The 15,667-nt window shown below is 55.1% G+C and overlaps 1 protein-coding gene across 6 annotated transcripts in view; it reads left to right on the top strand.

Annotated features, from left to right (window-relative positions):
- The window catches only part of DHX30 (DExH-box helicase 30), a 29,402-nt gene extending 13,996 nt beyond the window's left edge, over positions 1-15,406 (top strand). For 5 of the 6 annotated variants that reach the window (XM_025455708.3, XM_025455704.3, XM_025455702.3 and 2 more), the window contains 18 exons: positions 2,603-2,733; positions 3,367-3,477; positions 7,007-7,308; positions 7,807-7,927; positions 8,661-8,810; positions 10,704-10,856; positions 11,351-12,187; positions 12,434-12,509; positions 12,593-12,697; positions 12,961-13,136; positions 13,385-13,591; positions 13,685-13,766; positions 13,840-14,033; positions 14,129-14,288; positions 14,395-14,552; positions 14,644-14,747; positions 14,830-14,969; positions 15,080-15,406. In XM_025455708.3, the coding sequence (XP_025311493.1) occupies positions 2,603-2,733; positions 3,367-3,477; positions 7,007-7,308; positions 7,807-7,927; positions 8,661-8,810; positions 10,704-10,856; positions 11,351-12,187; positions 12,434-12,509; positions 12,593-12,697; positions 12,961-13,136; positions 13,385-13,591; positions 13,685-13,766; positions 13,840-14,033; positions 14,129-14,288; positions 14,395-14,552; positions 14,644-14,747; positions 14,830-14,969; positions 15,080-15,333 (3,461 nt within the window). In that variant the 3' untranslated portion in view covers positions 15,334-15,406. Of the gene's footprint in view, positions 1-679; positions 933-2,602; positions 2,734-3,366; positions 3,478-7,006; positions 7,309-7,806; positions 7,928-8,660; positions 8,811-10,703; positions 10,857-11,350; positions 12,188-12,433; positions 12,510-12,592; positions 12,698-12,960; positions 13,137-13,384; positions 13,592-13,684; positions 13,767-13,839; positions 14,034-14,128; positions 14,289-14,394; positions 14,553-14,643; positions 14,748-14,829; positions 14,970-15,079 lie in introns of those variants that run through there. The other variant, XM_025455701.3, reaches the window with a different exon arrangement.
- Positions 15,407-15,667: the final 261 nt, after the last annotated feature.

Raw genomic sequence — 15,667 nt, 5'->3', positions numbered from 1 at the left:
GAAGGGGAACAAGGCAGAAGGGGAATGAGCCTGGCTAGAACCCAGACATAGTACTTTGGAAATAGAATACCATTTGGCTTTCAAACAAGTAAGGAACAGCAGCTCCAGACTCACACTGCTGGACCAGCTCAGTTCTTGGGCCCTTTATCCAAGTCTGGTATTTTTCACCTTTGACTCCAGCCCTGGAATTAAAAGTGGTCTGCTTATGTTCAGATCTTCCCTGTCCTGGATCTGGATTCTTCATCGGGTTTACACTGTAAGCCATTAAATGAGATGGGGGTGCCCTGGTTTAGCGGCCATCCTCCCTCTTGGGTCTGGAGGGTAACCAATTTGCCAGGGCACGTGAAAGGCATTTATGAGCAATGGGTGGGACCTCGAGGGAACCCGGAGTTCATCTCCTTGGATGGACGTTGAGCTCAGGCCTGAACTTTCCCAGAGCCCCCTTCCGTCTTCCGCCCCCGATTCAGGCAACGAGTCTGTGGGTTGGGCTTTGGCGGGACAGTGACTTCAGCTGGGTGCCAGCCGCCCCAGGCTGCCCAGCAGGTGACAAGCGCAGAGCGAAAGGGGCCCCCAGCTGAGTGAGACGAGCGCCCGGCCCGGCCCGCCCCGCCTCGGTGGCCCCGCCCCGGACCTCCCGGCCGCCAGGGGGCGCGCGGGCCGCTGCTGCCGCCCTCCCGCCCCGTCCCTGCCCCGCTCCGGGCCCGCGGGGGCCGGCGGGAGCGCGATGGCGGCCGCCAGGAGGCTCATGGCGCTGGCGGCCGGCGTCTCTCCGCGCCTTCGACCGCCGGGCCCCCGCGCCGCCGGGCGACAGGGACGCTCGCGCGGCTTCTCGTCAGGCTGCGCCCACCCCGATCACACGAAGGACGCCGCCGAGGCGGAGGCAGGGGTGGCCCCTGGCGGCCCCGGGGACGGCGACGGAAGCATGGTGAACGGTGAGGGCCGGGGCGCGGGCCGGGGGCGGGCCTGGCGGGCCGCGGCGCTGCCCTCGTGAGGCTCGGGGCGGCACAGGCCCAGTGGACCGCGGCCGCGGACTTTGGGGGCCCGGAGCGCCCGCACCAGGCAAGAGTAGGTGAGAGGCGCGGGACGTGGCGGGCGTGCGGGAGACCGGGAGACCCCACCTCCCGCCCTAATGGGGTCGTTAGAGATCGGGGTAAGCACACCCTCCCCAGGGGCGCTTGGCACTTCCGTCTTTGAGGTGGACGCGGGGTCCCAGCGTTGGGTCTCCCGAGTAGCGCAGGGAATGACACCGGTGAGCGCGTCCCTGCGTCCCTGCCTAGACGATGGACACAGACTAACCTGCCCTGTAGAGCCGGAGGGGGACCAGCGCACAACTCTTGTTGTGCCTGGGGGCTCTGGTGGCCTCCTTCAGTTTGGGTCCCTTTGTGGGAACCCCTTTGAGTCTTAACTGCTTGAATCTGAGTTGCTTTATGAGTTCTTTAGAGGGAGCCAGAGTCTGGGAGAAGCCTCCCTCTTAGCCAGTTGACACCGTCATCTGCGCCAAGGAAAACGGTCTCAATCCAGGATTAGGGTTACATCAGCTCCTGGAGGAGCTTTGTCCAAATACAGAGGCTTCCCAACATCACCACCATTCTTAGGGGCCCCATGAGGATCAGGGTGGCCTTTGGTGAAAAATCTCCCTGGCTGATTTATGACTAATGGGTACAGGTGTACAAAGTTTTGCTTTATGGAACTGGTTTGAAACCAGATATAACACCAGAGGCTGTGGGTGCAGAATGAAAAGGCTTCCCATCTCCTCTGCCAGTGTCTGACCCTGCATCTCTTGAAGGGCCGCTTTGGTGCTTTGGGGCCCTTACTTCTGTTTTTAGCTGGTCCCAGCCTTCTTCCCGGCCTGGCTGAGCCTTGTGTCTGGCATAAGCTGCCTCTAGTTGGACGTCTCACCCATTTATACTTTGGGATTGATCCAAAGTACAAGTCAAAAAAAGTGAGGTACTTCTGGTGTCTAATGCATCCTGCCTCCACTTGACTCCAGTGAAGTTGGGGGAGGGATAGCTTATGTCTGTCTCAGCTATGGAGATCCCCGATCAATGTCCCTATGTTTAATCTGGCTCCAAGAGGCCTTTTGCAGGATGCTGAGGTGCAGTTGAGGGTTAGGGCCTGGTATTCAGACTTTGGGACCAACCCTCCCGTTTGTGTCTTTCATTATATGAGGGGCCTTGCATTGTCTCAATTTCTAGTTTGTGTGTGTGGTGAGTTTTGTTTGTTTTTGTTTTTTGTTTTTCCTTTTGTTTGGTACCTTCTTTCAGACCTCAGACACGGGGGTTTGTTGCCATCTAGGCTTTTGTAGCTGATGTATTAAATCAGGAGCTTATGGGGAGGAGGTTGCTGGCTGTTTTCCTCTGTGGTGTGTGGCTCACTGGTCCTTCTTCAGGAAATGGTTGTGCAAGTGGGTTTGGTTGTGCACGTTTACTATCCCCTGTAGACCCTGAAGCTGTGCCTCTCTCCTTTTCCAAGATACTTCTGGGTGGTGTGGGGTCATGAGCCAACATCCTCAGTATCCAGCCCAGGGTTGTCCTGATACACACCCCATGGAGTTTTTAAAAGAAAAAGAGCAACTATAATGCTTTTGTTCTTATTTTCTTAGCTTCTAGGGACCTATTAAAAGAGTTCCCACAGCCCAAAAACCTTCTCAACAGTGTAATTGGAAGAGCCCTCGGCATCTCACATGCAAAAGACAAACTGGTCTACGTGCACACAAATGGACCGAAGAAAAAGGTAACTCACTGGTGGCTGGGAGACATGTTGGTGTGACTTTCAGGAAAGAGGCTGGCTGCCTTTTTCTCCCTCAGATTTCTTTGTCAGGGAGGCTATAGAGTGGGTTTTGTGAATTGAGAATGGTCAGCAGAGAATCTCAGTGCAAAGCTAGGTCTGAAAAAGAGCCTGATTTAGAGAAAGGGAGCACAGAAGAGATGAGGTGAGGAGGTGCCATCTTGGGTATGACAGGCCTGTGCGCTGACCCCTGGTTCTGGTCCCAGTTGATCACTGGGACTGCAGAGGGTCAGAATTGATACAGATTCCTGTTCCCAGAGTCTCATAGGTCCTGGGACCCACAGAAGCATGCAGGCAAACCATTCTGAATGAAGATTTTTAACAATAAAGATGGGTCCCACCTTGCCTTCTGGCTAGAACATGGCACTTTGAAGAAGCAAAACAACTTGAGGTGGGATGAATGGCTTGAGGATGGGAAGGTTGGAGCCTCATGGGGGTTAGCCATGGGCGTGGGGTGCTGCCTGCACTGGGCTCTGCTGCCGTCAGGCCCATAGCTGCACTGTTCATCCTCTTGTGTGATTTGCAGCAACTCTGCGGTCTGGAAAGGCGCGGGTCCTGATTCTCTCTTCTCTTCCCCAGAAAGTCACCCTCCACATAAAGTGGCCCAAGAGCGTGGAGGTAGAAGGCTATGGCAGCAAGAAGATCGACGCTGAGCGGCAGGCTGCGGCTGCAGCCTGCCAGCTGTTCAAGGTGACCCTTCCCTTGAGAAAGCCAGGCCAACCTCTGTCTGGGAAAGTCCTGGCCCCGGGCTCTGATGGACTTTCTGGTACCAAGTGCCTCTAGGTGGAGGTTCACAGGTGTTTTATTCACCTGGCTTTCTCACCTTGTGTTTTTTCTCTGGTTATGCAGCCAATGAAGGAATACCTGGGTGTTTGGGTTTGGATTGGTTTTTTGCCACTGTAGTCACCTGCCTCTTGTGGTTTCAGAAGACATGGAGGAGAGCTCTTTATGAAAAACACTCCCTTCGTACGGCACCATGGATATACTTCCATTTGGTTTCTATTTTTCTTTTCCCGTTACCTCACGTGGGTTTTCCCTGCAGCCACACAGTTGTCTCTTACTTGGGACACAAGCAGTTGTTGCTTCTGTTACTTCCCAGTGGTTGGGCATGGGCTGCTTTCAGGTTCTTGGTTACCCAGTATTTAGCCCATCAGTGTTGCTCACCAGTGTTCTGTCCATCCCTCTTTGCCAACCTTGAATCTTGCTAGGGCTCCCCAGTGTTCACTTCTGCTCCAGTGGGGACAAAGCTGGGGGCCCAGTATTCCTTCAGATTCTCTTCCACTGAATCCCCAGGCCTTCACTGTCCCCACCTCTTCCCTGCGTTTGAGGAGGAAGGGCCCTCTTCCTAGCCTGGGCCCCACATCACCCTTCTCTGGTCTCTATCCCCTTTCTGTGTCTCTTCTCTGTCTCCTCTCCCACCCTTTACTTTCCAGATCCCTCCTTTTCTGAGTCTTTTCTATGGGCTTTGTACATGCTTCAGTATCCTGATCCTTCCTCTTGGTTGCCAGAGAGGACACAGCCTTCTCTGCTTATTGTGTCCCTTGTCCTGCTCGCTGGTTGCCTTATCCCCACAGTGCCTAATAGATAGCAGTGGTCACTGGGTGATTATTGAATGACTGGAACAACACTTTGGCTGGCCAGCCTTTCTGAGCCTCGTTTTACCCAAATGTTTCGAGCCTCTCTCCTCAACCCCTGGATTACACCCCACTCTCCTCCTGTTAGGGTCACCACAGGCTCTTCTTCCTCTCCCACCCTCTTATAACATCTGTGTGTGCTCTATCCCCTTTTCCCTGGGGAAATCTTATCTTTTACTAGTTTAGCCACCCTCTCTGCTGAATTTCTCAGAAATCTGCATCTTTCAGAGCAGCTCTACCTCTGGGAATCTCAATGGGGATGGAGGTGGATTTTGACCCCCATGGATGTTTGGTTAACATCTGGAGACGTTTTTGTTGGCCACAGCTGAAGGAATGCTACTGCCCTAATGCCAGGGATGCTTCTAAATGCCCTACAATGCCCTGGCCAGACCCCCAGAACAAAGAATTAGCTGACATTCAAATGTCAGTAGTACCGAGGGTGACACATTCTTCTCTGGATGTTCATAGGTGGCCTGTGTGTAGCGAGTTTGTGGTCATGTTCCTTCCTGGCCCTTCTTCTGTTCCTATCTATGCTCTGCTCATAGCCTCTTTTTGATTTATATATTTGTTGAATTGTGATGTTACACAAAATGTAAATTTTATTATCTTCACCGTCTTTCAGTGAATAGTTGACTAGTATTAAGCATAGTGTTAGGCACTGTGCAGCCAGTCTCCAGAACTTCTTCACCTCGCAAAACTGAAACTCCATACCCATTAAACAACAAATCTCCATTCCCATTTCTCTCCCCATCGGCCCCTGGCAGCCACCATTCTACTGCCTGTTTCTCAGAGAAACAGACTCCTCTGGAGTCTCCGACTCCTCTAGAGACTTCATATCCTCATCTAAGTGGAATCCTACAGTATTTCTCTCTTTGTCATTGGCTTATTGTACTTAGCACAGTGTCTTCAAGGTCCATTCATGTAGCTTATGCCAGAATTCCCCTCCTTCTTAAAGCTGAGTAATACTCTGTTGTATGGATGTGCCACTGTTTTTGTATTCATTCATGCATTGATGGGCGCTTTGGTTGTTTCCATTTTTTGGCTCTTGTGAATAATGCTATAAACATGAGTGTATAAATAATCTCTATGGGACACTGTGTTCAATTCCCAGAAGTGGAATTGCTGGATTGTATGGTTGATCTTTTCTTAATTTTTTTAATGAAGTTGCCATATTGTTTTCCACGGTGGCTGTAATGTTTTACATTCCCACCAGCGGGGCATGAGGGTTCCAATTTCTCTGCATCTGTACCAACACTTTTTGGTAGCTGTCTTAATCGTGCGAAGTGGGGTCTCTTGGTTTTGATTGGCATTTCCCTAATGAGTACTGAGGTTGAAGATCTTTTCTCTCTCTTTTTTTTTTAAGGTAAAATTTTAAGTTTGTGTTAACTGCACAGTCTTTTTTCAGTATGTAAAATATTGTATCCTAATTGTAGATCTTATACAGATTAGCTTCAGGACAGACTAAAGGAAAAGACAGTGTTTGCTTTTCACATCCCCAATTGTTGTTCCTGACTGTCAGAGGAAAATAGTCCTGTCAACTCTTCACAGCTCCCAAAAGCACATTCTCTCAGGTCCTTCATCTTCCCCTTGGGAAAAAAGAAAGAAAGGACACAGCTACAGATTATAGGGAGGTGTCAAATGCCCGAAGCTTATCCACACTTACTACACTTATCCACACTTATCCACACTTAAAGTGTGGGAATTATTATTGGATGGGAATTATGTTAATGATGTTCATCTGGCTTCTCAGTGGTTCCTTAGACTCTGGTCATCTGCATTTCAGTTCTGCCTCACTGATTTTGAATTTCTTGAAGGCAGGGACCAGGTCTCGTCTCTCCTGATGATGTTCAGGGTAGCCAGCATGTTGCATTGTGTGTGCTAGAGACTCAACACATTTTATTTGGTATTCTTTAGAAAAGAATGAAGGTATAATACGTTTTAAAATAATATATTTTATATACAATGTTTTTCTTTTTATTTTTTTTAAGATTTTATTTATTCATGAGAGATACAGAAAGAGGCAGAGACATAGGCAGAGAAAGGAGAAGCAGGCTCCATGCAGAGGCCCGACGCAGGACTCGATCCCGGAACTCCGGGATCACATCCTGAGCCAAAGGCAGGCACTGAACCGCTGAGCCACCCTGGTGTCCCTATGTAAATGGCTTTAAAAGCTTTAAAAGCATCCCAGGTTATTTCCAGAGTATGTTCTCAGCATAGGATTCTTAGGTTAGACCAGAGACAAATCTGTTTTGTGTTGTGGGCTCTCCATTTCTCCTAACTGCTATATACACTGAAGCTTCTAGATCACTCTGTGAATGCATCAGGTTTCCCATTGCCTGTGGAGTTTTTTTTTTTTTTTTTTTTTTTTTTTCTATTAGGTTTAAAGGTTTACCTTGTCATTTTCATGTGTCAGAGCTAGATATTTTAAATGCCCTTTTGATGCCCAGTTCAGGACTGGGGGCTGGAGTGGGCAGACAGGTACAGAGAGGTACGGCTCCTGCAAGGGGACTTACAGTGTAAGAGGGCAGGTTCTGGGCAGATTGAGGTGTGAGGATGGATCCTCATAACACTCCTTTCCTCTCCAGGGCTGGGGCCTGCTGGGTCCCCGAAATGAGCTGTTTGATGCAGCCAAATACCGCGTGCTAGCTGATCGCTTTGGCTCTCCGGCTGACAGCTGGTGGCGCCCAGAACCCACCATGCCACCTACTTCCTGGCGGCAGCTGAACCCTGAGAGCATCCGGCCAGGGGGACCTGGGGGTCTGTCCCGCTCCTTGGGCCGGGAGGAAGAGGAGGATGAGGAGGAAGAGCTGGAGGAGGGGACCATTGATGTCACCGACTTCCTGTCCATGACCCAGCAGGACTCCCACACCTCACTCAGGGACTCGAGGTACAGCTGGACGTGGGGGATGCAGGAAAGCTGGCTGCACCTTGACACGGGGATGGGTGATATTCCCTGAGAGCCTTCTCTGAAGAGGGAGGGCCCCTGTCCAGCCTCGCAGCCCGCGTGTCCCGTTAGTCATATGGGTATGTCTGCCGTTTTGGGGGAGAGTGGTCTTCTCTGTGTGGCTGGGCTTCTGCAAAACAGCAGCAAGGACCCTCCCTCCAGGTCACACTTGGGTCCCTCTAAGGCCCAGCCATTGCTCTGCTTGCCCCTGGGCCTCTGCCCTCAGTTATCTGTTTGGGGGGGAACGGAGGGAGCATCAATCATGCTGTGTGTCTGAGAGGATCAGAGGCCATGCGAAGATGCCTGGCCTGCCATCTTTTTCATGCCTCTTGCTGCCTGCTGCACCACTGCAGTGTCTTAATGCCCTTGGCCTCAGAGCCTGAGGTGAAATTGGCCCATGAAGAGATAGAGCTGTTTCATCTGAACTTTTGGTCCTCCCAGGGGGGGTTCCTTTGAAATGACAGACGACGACAGTGCTATTAGGGCTCTGACCCAGTTTCCACTTCCCAAGAACCTTCTGGCCAAAGTGATTCAGATAGCAACATCATCCTCCACAGCAAAGGTGAGTTGGGTCTCCTAGAAGTGTGTGTGGGTGGGGAGCTGGCTTGGTTATGTCTGCTCCTCCCTGGGACCAGATAGGAGGGAAGCTACAAGTGTGTGAGAAGGCTGAGGTTACCTGTACCCTCAGCTTGCACCTAGGCCAGGCAGGGGCCTTGAGGCCCTTGGAGTGTGAAGAGGGTGAAGCAGCCAGGACTGAATGGAAGTTGCTGAGGGCACTCTGGGGGTGGGCTGGTGGGAGCGGGAAACCCAAGTTTGGTCAGGGGCAACTGGCAGGAGTATGGTGGGGGAGGTGCTGTCCTGCTGAGGTGTGAATGTCATGTCTGTGACCAGGTTTAGGGCTTCCATAAACACAGTTTGCCCCAGGGCTAAGACCTTTATGCACCTCCAGAATGGGCCTGGTTTTGGCTCGCACTGACAGGTATGACCCACAGCTGCCACCATACCTGTTTGCTTCAAAGGGTGCTGAGAGCACAGTGGGCCAGGAGGATAGGTGGCGGCATGGCCCAGACACTGTCTGTCTTCTGCTGTGAAACCACCAGACTGCCAGAGAAGCCAGCCCTGCCCTAGGGAGCTGTGGCCCTATTGTGGCTTGCTTCTGCTGGCCAGTGGTAATCTCACGTGGCCATTGTTTGGCACCTGCTGAGATGGGGGTTGATTCCATCGCTGGGTTCCTCAGCACTCTGAGAACTGCATTTACTGCCTCTCTATAGCCATCTCTCTTGCCTTCCATGTAGAACCTCATGCAGTTCCATACTGTGGGCACCAAGACCAAGTTGTCCACCCTCACTCTGCTCTGGCCCTGTCCCATGACCTTTGTCGCCAAAGGGCGCCGCAAAGCAGAGGCTGAGAATAAGGCGGCAGCCCTGGCCTGCAAGAAATTGAAGGTGAGTTGGGTAGGATCCCTGGTGTGATGTGTGGGAGGTCTCTGAACTCCCTTACCCTTGGTGAATCGGTCCTGTTCTCCAGGAAATGAAATCCACCACAGCAGACCTTTGGCCTGAGCACAAAAGCATCTGGTGTCTAGGCCTTGCTTGTCAGGCCGTGGGCTGCCATTTCCATTTCCATTTCTTCACTCTCTCTCTGAAGGTGCTTTGCCTGTGAGCTTAGCCTTTTCGGTGTTGCCAGAACCCAGGTGAAGCCAGGAGGGGCCATGCCTGTTAATGTGAATGGCACAAATCTGGTGGGGAGTGGTGGCTGTGCTGAGTGGCAGAGTGGGTGTCTAGAAAGATCTGGATTATATGGCCATTGTGGATAAAACGAATAAGGCATTATGTGGGATGGAGATTGGAGATTCCATGAACCCCAAGGTAAGGCAGTGCCCTTGAAGAGGCTTTGGAGGTTGGCTGTGCCCAGCAGTGGGAGCCAGCATGGCTGTGGCTGCTGAGAAGTAGGGGATCAACCCACATCAGTACAGGTTTAGTTTGCAGAGCAAGAGGGCGGAGAGGCCCTGCTTTTTGCTCTGGTCAGATATATCTGGTGTGTGGTTAGCTCTGGGAACGCCATTTTAGACACAGTTGATGGTAAGAGGTAACAAGAGCCTAGAGGATAGAAGAGGGATCAGGGCATCTGGGTGGCACAGTTGGCTAAGCGACTCTTGGTTTCAGCTCAGGTCAAGATCTCGGGGTCGTGAGATGGAGCCCCTGTCAGGGTTCTGCACTCAGCTGGGAGTCTGCTTGATATTCTGTCTCTCTGCGCCTCCCTCCGCTTGCATGTGTGTGCTCTCTCACTCTAAATGAATATAAATGAATGAATAAAATCTTTTAAACAAGAAGAGGGAGAGGTGCAGGTACCTGTGACTCTGGAGGGCAGAACTAGGGCTCATTGGTGGAACTTCGCAGAAGTCTGAATTTTAGCTTGATAGACAGGCGCTGGTGATCAGGAGCCGCACAGCATAGGCAAATCCTGACTTGGAAGGAGCCAGCTCCCAGGTGGCAGCAGCTCAGAGCAGCTGGCTGGCCGCCTGTCAGGGGCCACAGGTGAACTCTGAGGCCTGGCAAAGGTGGAGGCCTTACCTGGAGCAGGGTGGCTGTGTTGGCACCTCCTGTGGTCCAGGGGCTAGTCTTTGCCCTGGAGGTCAGCCCCTTGTGGGCGGTCTTCTTGAAAGAAGGAGTGTTTGAGCTGGAGAGGGCGAGCAAAATCCTGATAGTACAGGGACAGGAACACAAGATGAGGGAAGAAAGAGCGGTTCTCCACACCTGCCTGGGTGACTTTGGACATGTAGGGAAAGAAGAGGCAGTGTCTGTCGAGTTATGTGGACAGACATTGCTAAGAAATTGCACCTACATTTGTATGATGGGGTCACAGGTAGAACGGGTGCCATGTGGAGACGGGGTGGGGTAGCAGCCAGACTGGAAAGGTTGCAGGGGTGGGGTGTGCTTGGGAGAGGCAGTGAAAGTGGAGGTGCTGTGAGGTGGTGATGGGGTCACGAAGGGCCTGGCCCATCTGGCTTGGAGGTCCGTGCTGGGAATTCATAGAGGCAAGATTTGGCTGTTACGGGGGCCCGGTTGCTCAAGGAGAGGTTTCTGAGGGGTATCACTCAGGTTTTTGACATGGCAAATACTGTTTCTCTTGAATTGTTTTTAACTAGTTTAAATAGCGGGACAGGGGTGGAGATTTATATTTTCCTTCCTAATTACTTTCCTGTGTACAATGTCTGCCAAAGACTAAAATCTCTAGAAAGAGGTTGTTGCTCTGCATGATTTCTCTCAAGCCGCGAGTCTGCCCAGGCCGGTTGTGGGGAGGCAGAGGGACAGATCAAGCTGTACGTGTCTCCGCAGAGCCTGGGCCTGGTGGACCGCAACAACGAGCCGCTTACCCATGCCATGTATAACCTGGCCTCCTTGCGTGAGCTGGGTGAGACCCAGCGCCGGCCGTGTACCATCCAGGTGCCTGAGCCCATCCTCCGAAAGATAGAAACCTTCCTGAACCATGTAAGAGAACCAAGAGAACCCCTTCCTAGTCCCCCCGCCCACCTCCGTCTTCTCTGACTGAAAGCCTCTATGTGCAGCAGGCAGTAGTAGCTACGTGTTTTCCCCAACGTTGGAGCCTGGGAGTGCCCTTGCCCTGAGCCACCCAGTGTTGCCTAAGAGAGTCCTTTTTTTTTTTAATAATTATTTTTTATTTATGATAGTCACAGAGAGAGAGAGAGGCAGAGACATAGGCAGAGGGAGAAGCAGGCTCCATGCACCGGGAGCCTGACATGGGATTCGATCCCGGGTCTCCAGGATCGCGCCCTGGGCCAAAGGCAGGCGCCAAACCGCTGCGCCACCCAGGGATCCCGCCCAAGAGAGTCCTGAGGCAGTCCCCCTGCTGGCGCGCTGGGCCTCGGCACCTGGCCCAGGAGAAGTGTGTGGAGGGGCTCACGAGTGAATGAGGAAGAAGGTATCTGTCTTTCACCGTTTTGCTTCCTTCTCCCATCCCCCAGTACCCTGTGGACAGTTCATGGATCTCCCCAGAGCTCCGGCTGCAGAGTGATGACATCTTGCCCTTGGGCAAGGACTCGGGGCCCCTGAGTGACCCTATTACAGGCAAGCCCTACGTGCCTCTGTCAGAAGCAGAGGAAGTACGTCTGAGCCAGAACTTGCTGGAGCTGTGGCGGCGGCGAGGGCCAGTCTGGCAGGAGGCTCCCCAGCTCCCTGTGGACCCACATCGGGACACCATCCTCAATGCCATCGAGCAGCACCCGGTGGTGGTCATCTCTGGGGACACGGGCTGCGGAAAGACCACACGCATCCCCCAGCTACTGCTGGAGCGTTATGTGAGCGAGGGCCGTGGCGCCCGCTGCAATGTAATTATCACTCAGCCACGCCGCATCTCCGCCGTGTCCGTGGCACAGCGGGTCAGCCACGAACTGGGCCCCTCTTTGCGCCGGAATGTGGGCTTCCAGGTACGGCTGGAGAGCAAGCCCCCGGCCCGTGGCGGGGCCCTGCTCTTCTGCACCGTGGGCATCCTGCTGCGGAAGCTGCAGAGCAACCCCAGCCTGGAGGGTGTGAGCCATGTCATCGTGGATGAGGTCCACGAGCGGGACGTGAATACAGACTTCCTGCTGATTCTGCTCAAGGGCCTGCAGCGGCTCAACCCAGCCCTGCGGCTGGTGCTCATGAGTGCCACAGGTGATAACGAGCGCTTCTCCCGCTACTTTGGTGGCTGCCCTGTCATCAAGGTGCCGGGCTTCATGTACCCGGTCAAGGAGCACTACTTGGAGGACATCCTGGCCAAGCTGGGCAAGCACCAGTACCCACACCGGCATCGGCACCACGAGGTGAGGGCACCTGCTCGCTGTCCCCCCCCACCCCCCAGCCCCCTTCTGGGTTTCCCTCCTCCCTGTCCCTTTGGTGCAGTGGCCTAGGGTGAGTTCATGCTGCCAAGCCTCAGTTTCTGGGATAGAAACAGGAAACCATGGCTTCTGGGCAAGGGTTTGATGAGGGTTGGGGGTGACTTGTTGAGTGCCTTGCCCTGGGGCTGTGACTGTGGCCTCTTCCCCCCCCACCCCCACCCCACCCCTCAGTCTGAGGATGAGTGTGCACTGGATTTGGACCTCGTGACTGATCTGGTTCTGCACATCGATGCCCGAGGGGAACCAGGTGGGTGCTTTCCCCTCTGCCCTTTGCCCCCCGACCTCCACCTGCCGAGAGTGACAGCTCATGCCTGTAGGGCCCCTTTACAGGTGGGATCCTCTGCTTCCTGCCTGGTTGGCAGGAGATCAAAGGAGTGCAGCAACGCCTCCAGGAGGCCCTGGGCATGCACGAGAGCAAGTACCTCATCCTGCCAGGTGAGAGCATGGGTGCAAGTGAGGCGTGACGGCCCCTGGACACCAGTCCTGCCCTCTGGCCTGGGGACTCAGCCAGTTGGGACTCAAGGTGCCTGGATTTCTGACCAGGCTGCCCTACTTGTGCTGGCTTTTCCACCTTTCCCAGGCATAGTTTTGATCTGGGCCTCAGTTTCATCAAGATGGGGTCCAAATCCTTGCCCTGTGCGCTCATCACAGGGAGCAGGAGCAGTGCCCATAACTGGCATGTTCTTGCCACCCACCAGTGCACTCCAACATCCCCATGATGGACCAGAAGGCCATATTCCAGCAGCCGCCAGTTGGGGTACGCAAGATTGTCTTGGCCACCAACATCGCGGAGACGTCGATCACGGTCAATGACATCGTGCACGTGGTGGACAGTGGTCTGCACAAAGAGGAGCGCTATGATCTGAAGACCAAGGTGGCACCCCTCTCCTAAGCCCAGCCGGCCCCTGGGGGAAGAGCTACACATTCCGAGGTGGCCCGTAGCCCAGATCTGCCTCGGCCCAGCCCTGTGTGTCTGGAGAAGGCCATATTCGTGGGCTCTCGGTGTCCCTGTTGTGGGGGCGGGGAGTGTTGAGGGGTTGAGTGAGGCGAAGGCCAGCGAGGGGGAGCACCAAGGAAGGCCTGTTGGCATCGGCACGGCCACTTACCCGCCCCCTCCCTCAGGTGTCCTGCCTGGAGACCGTGTGGGTGTCCCGAGCTAACGTGATCCAGCGCCGGGGCCGGGCGGGCCGCTGCCAGTCAGGCTTTGCTTACCACCTATTCCCACGGAGCCGGCTGGAGAAAATGGTCCCTTTCCAAGTGCCGGAGATTCTCCGCACTCCCCTGGAGAACCTGGTGCTACAAGCCAAGATCCACATGCCTGAGAAGACGGTGCGCCAGAGGCGGGGCTGGGCAAGGGCTGGGCTTGGTTAGGGACGGGCGGGATGCGGGGCTCATGGTGGGTCTGGCTGGTTCTTGCTATAGGCGGTGGAGTTCCTTTCCAAGGCCGTGGACAGTCCGAACATTAAGGCAGTGGATGAGGCTGTGATCTTGCTCCAGGAGATCGGTGAGTGGGGCGGGGCAGGGCCGGGCTGCTGCTCGTCGGCTCTCAAGGGAGACTGACAGCTGAGCTGTTGCAGGAGTGCTGGACCAGCGGGAGTACCTGACCACCCTGGGGCAGCGCCTGGCCCACATCTCCACCGACCCCCGGCTGGCCAAGGCCATAGTGCTGGCCGCCATCTTCCGCTGCCTGCACCCGCTGCTGGTGGTTGTTTCCTGCCTCACCCGGGACCCCTTCAGCAGTAGCCTGCAGAACCGGGCGGAAGTGGATAAGGTCAGCCCCAGCCCCTCCCCCACCCTGGGTCCTGAAGCAGCTACCCCTGGCCCTCTCAGCCTGTGACCCTGGCACCCCCTCCTACTCCCTCCCAGGTGAAGGCACTGTTGAGCCACGACAGTGGGAGTGACCACCTGGCCTTTGTGCGTGCTGTAGCCGGCTGGGAGGAGGTGCTGCGCTGGCAGGACCGCAGCTCCCGTGAGAACTATCTGGAAGAGAACCTGCTCTATGCACCCAGCCTGCGCTTCATCCACGGTCAGTGGGATGCCCCGGCCTCCACCAACCGCCCTCTGCCGCACTGGGCCAAGGCCCAGCTTGTGGGTCCCCAGCCTTGTGGCTTAGCCCGCCTTCACCTTCCCAGGACTCATCAAGCAGTTCTCAGAGAACATTTACGAGGCTTTCCTGGTGGGGAAGCCCTCAGACTGCACCCTGGCCTCTGCCCAGTGCAACGAGTACAGCGAAGAGGAGGAGCTGGTGAAGGGCGTGCTCATGGCAGGCCTCTACCCCAACCTCATCCAGGTGCTGCCTCCAGGGAGGGCCTGGCTGCCCCCAGCCCCCCTTCCACCCCCAGCTCTTCACTCAGCCCGCCCATCTCTTTTTACCCTCATAGGTGAGGCAGGGCAAGGTGACCCGGCAGGGCAAGTTCAAGCCTAACAGCGTCACTTACAGGACCAAATCAGGCAACATCTTGCTGCACAAGTCGACCATTAACAGGTGGGAGGCAGGTGGGGCGCAGAGGAGTGGCTGGGCTGGCCTGGTCCAGAAGGGTGGGCTCACCCCACCCTCTATTCCCCAGGGAGGCCACGCGGCTCCGGAGCCGATGGCTGACGTATTTCATGGCTGTCAAGTCCAATGGCAGTGTCTTCGTCCGGGACTCCTCCCAGGTTCACCCATTGGCCGTGCTGCTGCTGACCGACGGAGATGTCCACATCCGTGGTGGGTACTGGGTACTTGCACACTCCCCACCCTGCTGCCGTGGAGGCTAGCCCGTATCCTTGGGGGCTGGCCTCACTTGGCTCTCTGCTGCCTCTTCCTCCCTCTCCCAGATGATGGGCGCCGGGCCACCATCTCACTGAGTGACAGCGACCTGCTGAGGCTGGAGGGCGACTCCCGCACCGTGCGGCTGCTGAGGGAGCTGCGCCGGGCCCTGGGCCGCATGGTGGAGCGGAGCCTGCGCAGCGAGCTGGCCGCTCTGCCACCTGGCGTGCAGCAGGAGCATGGGCAGCTGCTGGCCCTGCTGGCGGAGCTGCTGCGTGGGCCCTGTGGCAGCTTTGACGTGCGCAAGACAGCTGATGACTGAGCCCTATGTCTGCTGGGGCTGTGTACAGAGTGCAAATGTTTATTTAAAATAAAGTTCTATTTATCCCTTGTGAGCATCGCTCTCCGCTGGGGGCTCCTCTCTTGGGGCCCCAGCACCCACACTCCTGCTTCTCAAGGGGCCTAAAGCCCGCCCCGGGGTGGGCCCTGTGCTTCCAAGCCAGGACAGCAAGTGTGGAGCATGGGCTTGCCCGGGCCTCCCTCTCCCGGCCAGTGGTTCGCGATGTGTGCTCATTGAAGCTGGCTGCCACCTCCCAGCTCCAAGTGGAACCAGGGGAGGAGTTCTACAGGCAGCTGAGGAAGGCCACTTGAGCCTT

The sequence above is a fragment of the Canis lupus genome, chromosome 20, assembly GCF_003254725.2.
Source record: "Canis lupus dingo isolate Sandy chromosome 20, ASM325472v2, whole genome shotgun sequence".
NCBI lineage: Eukaryota > Metazoa > Chordata > Mammalia > Carnivora > Canidae > Canis > Canis lupus.
The sequence above is the reverse complement of the archived record's forward strand: the minus strand, read 5'-3'. Positions and strand labels throughout refer to the sequence as shown.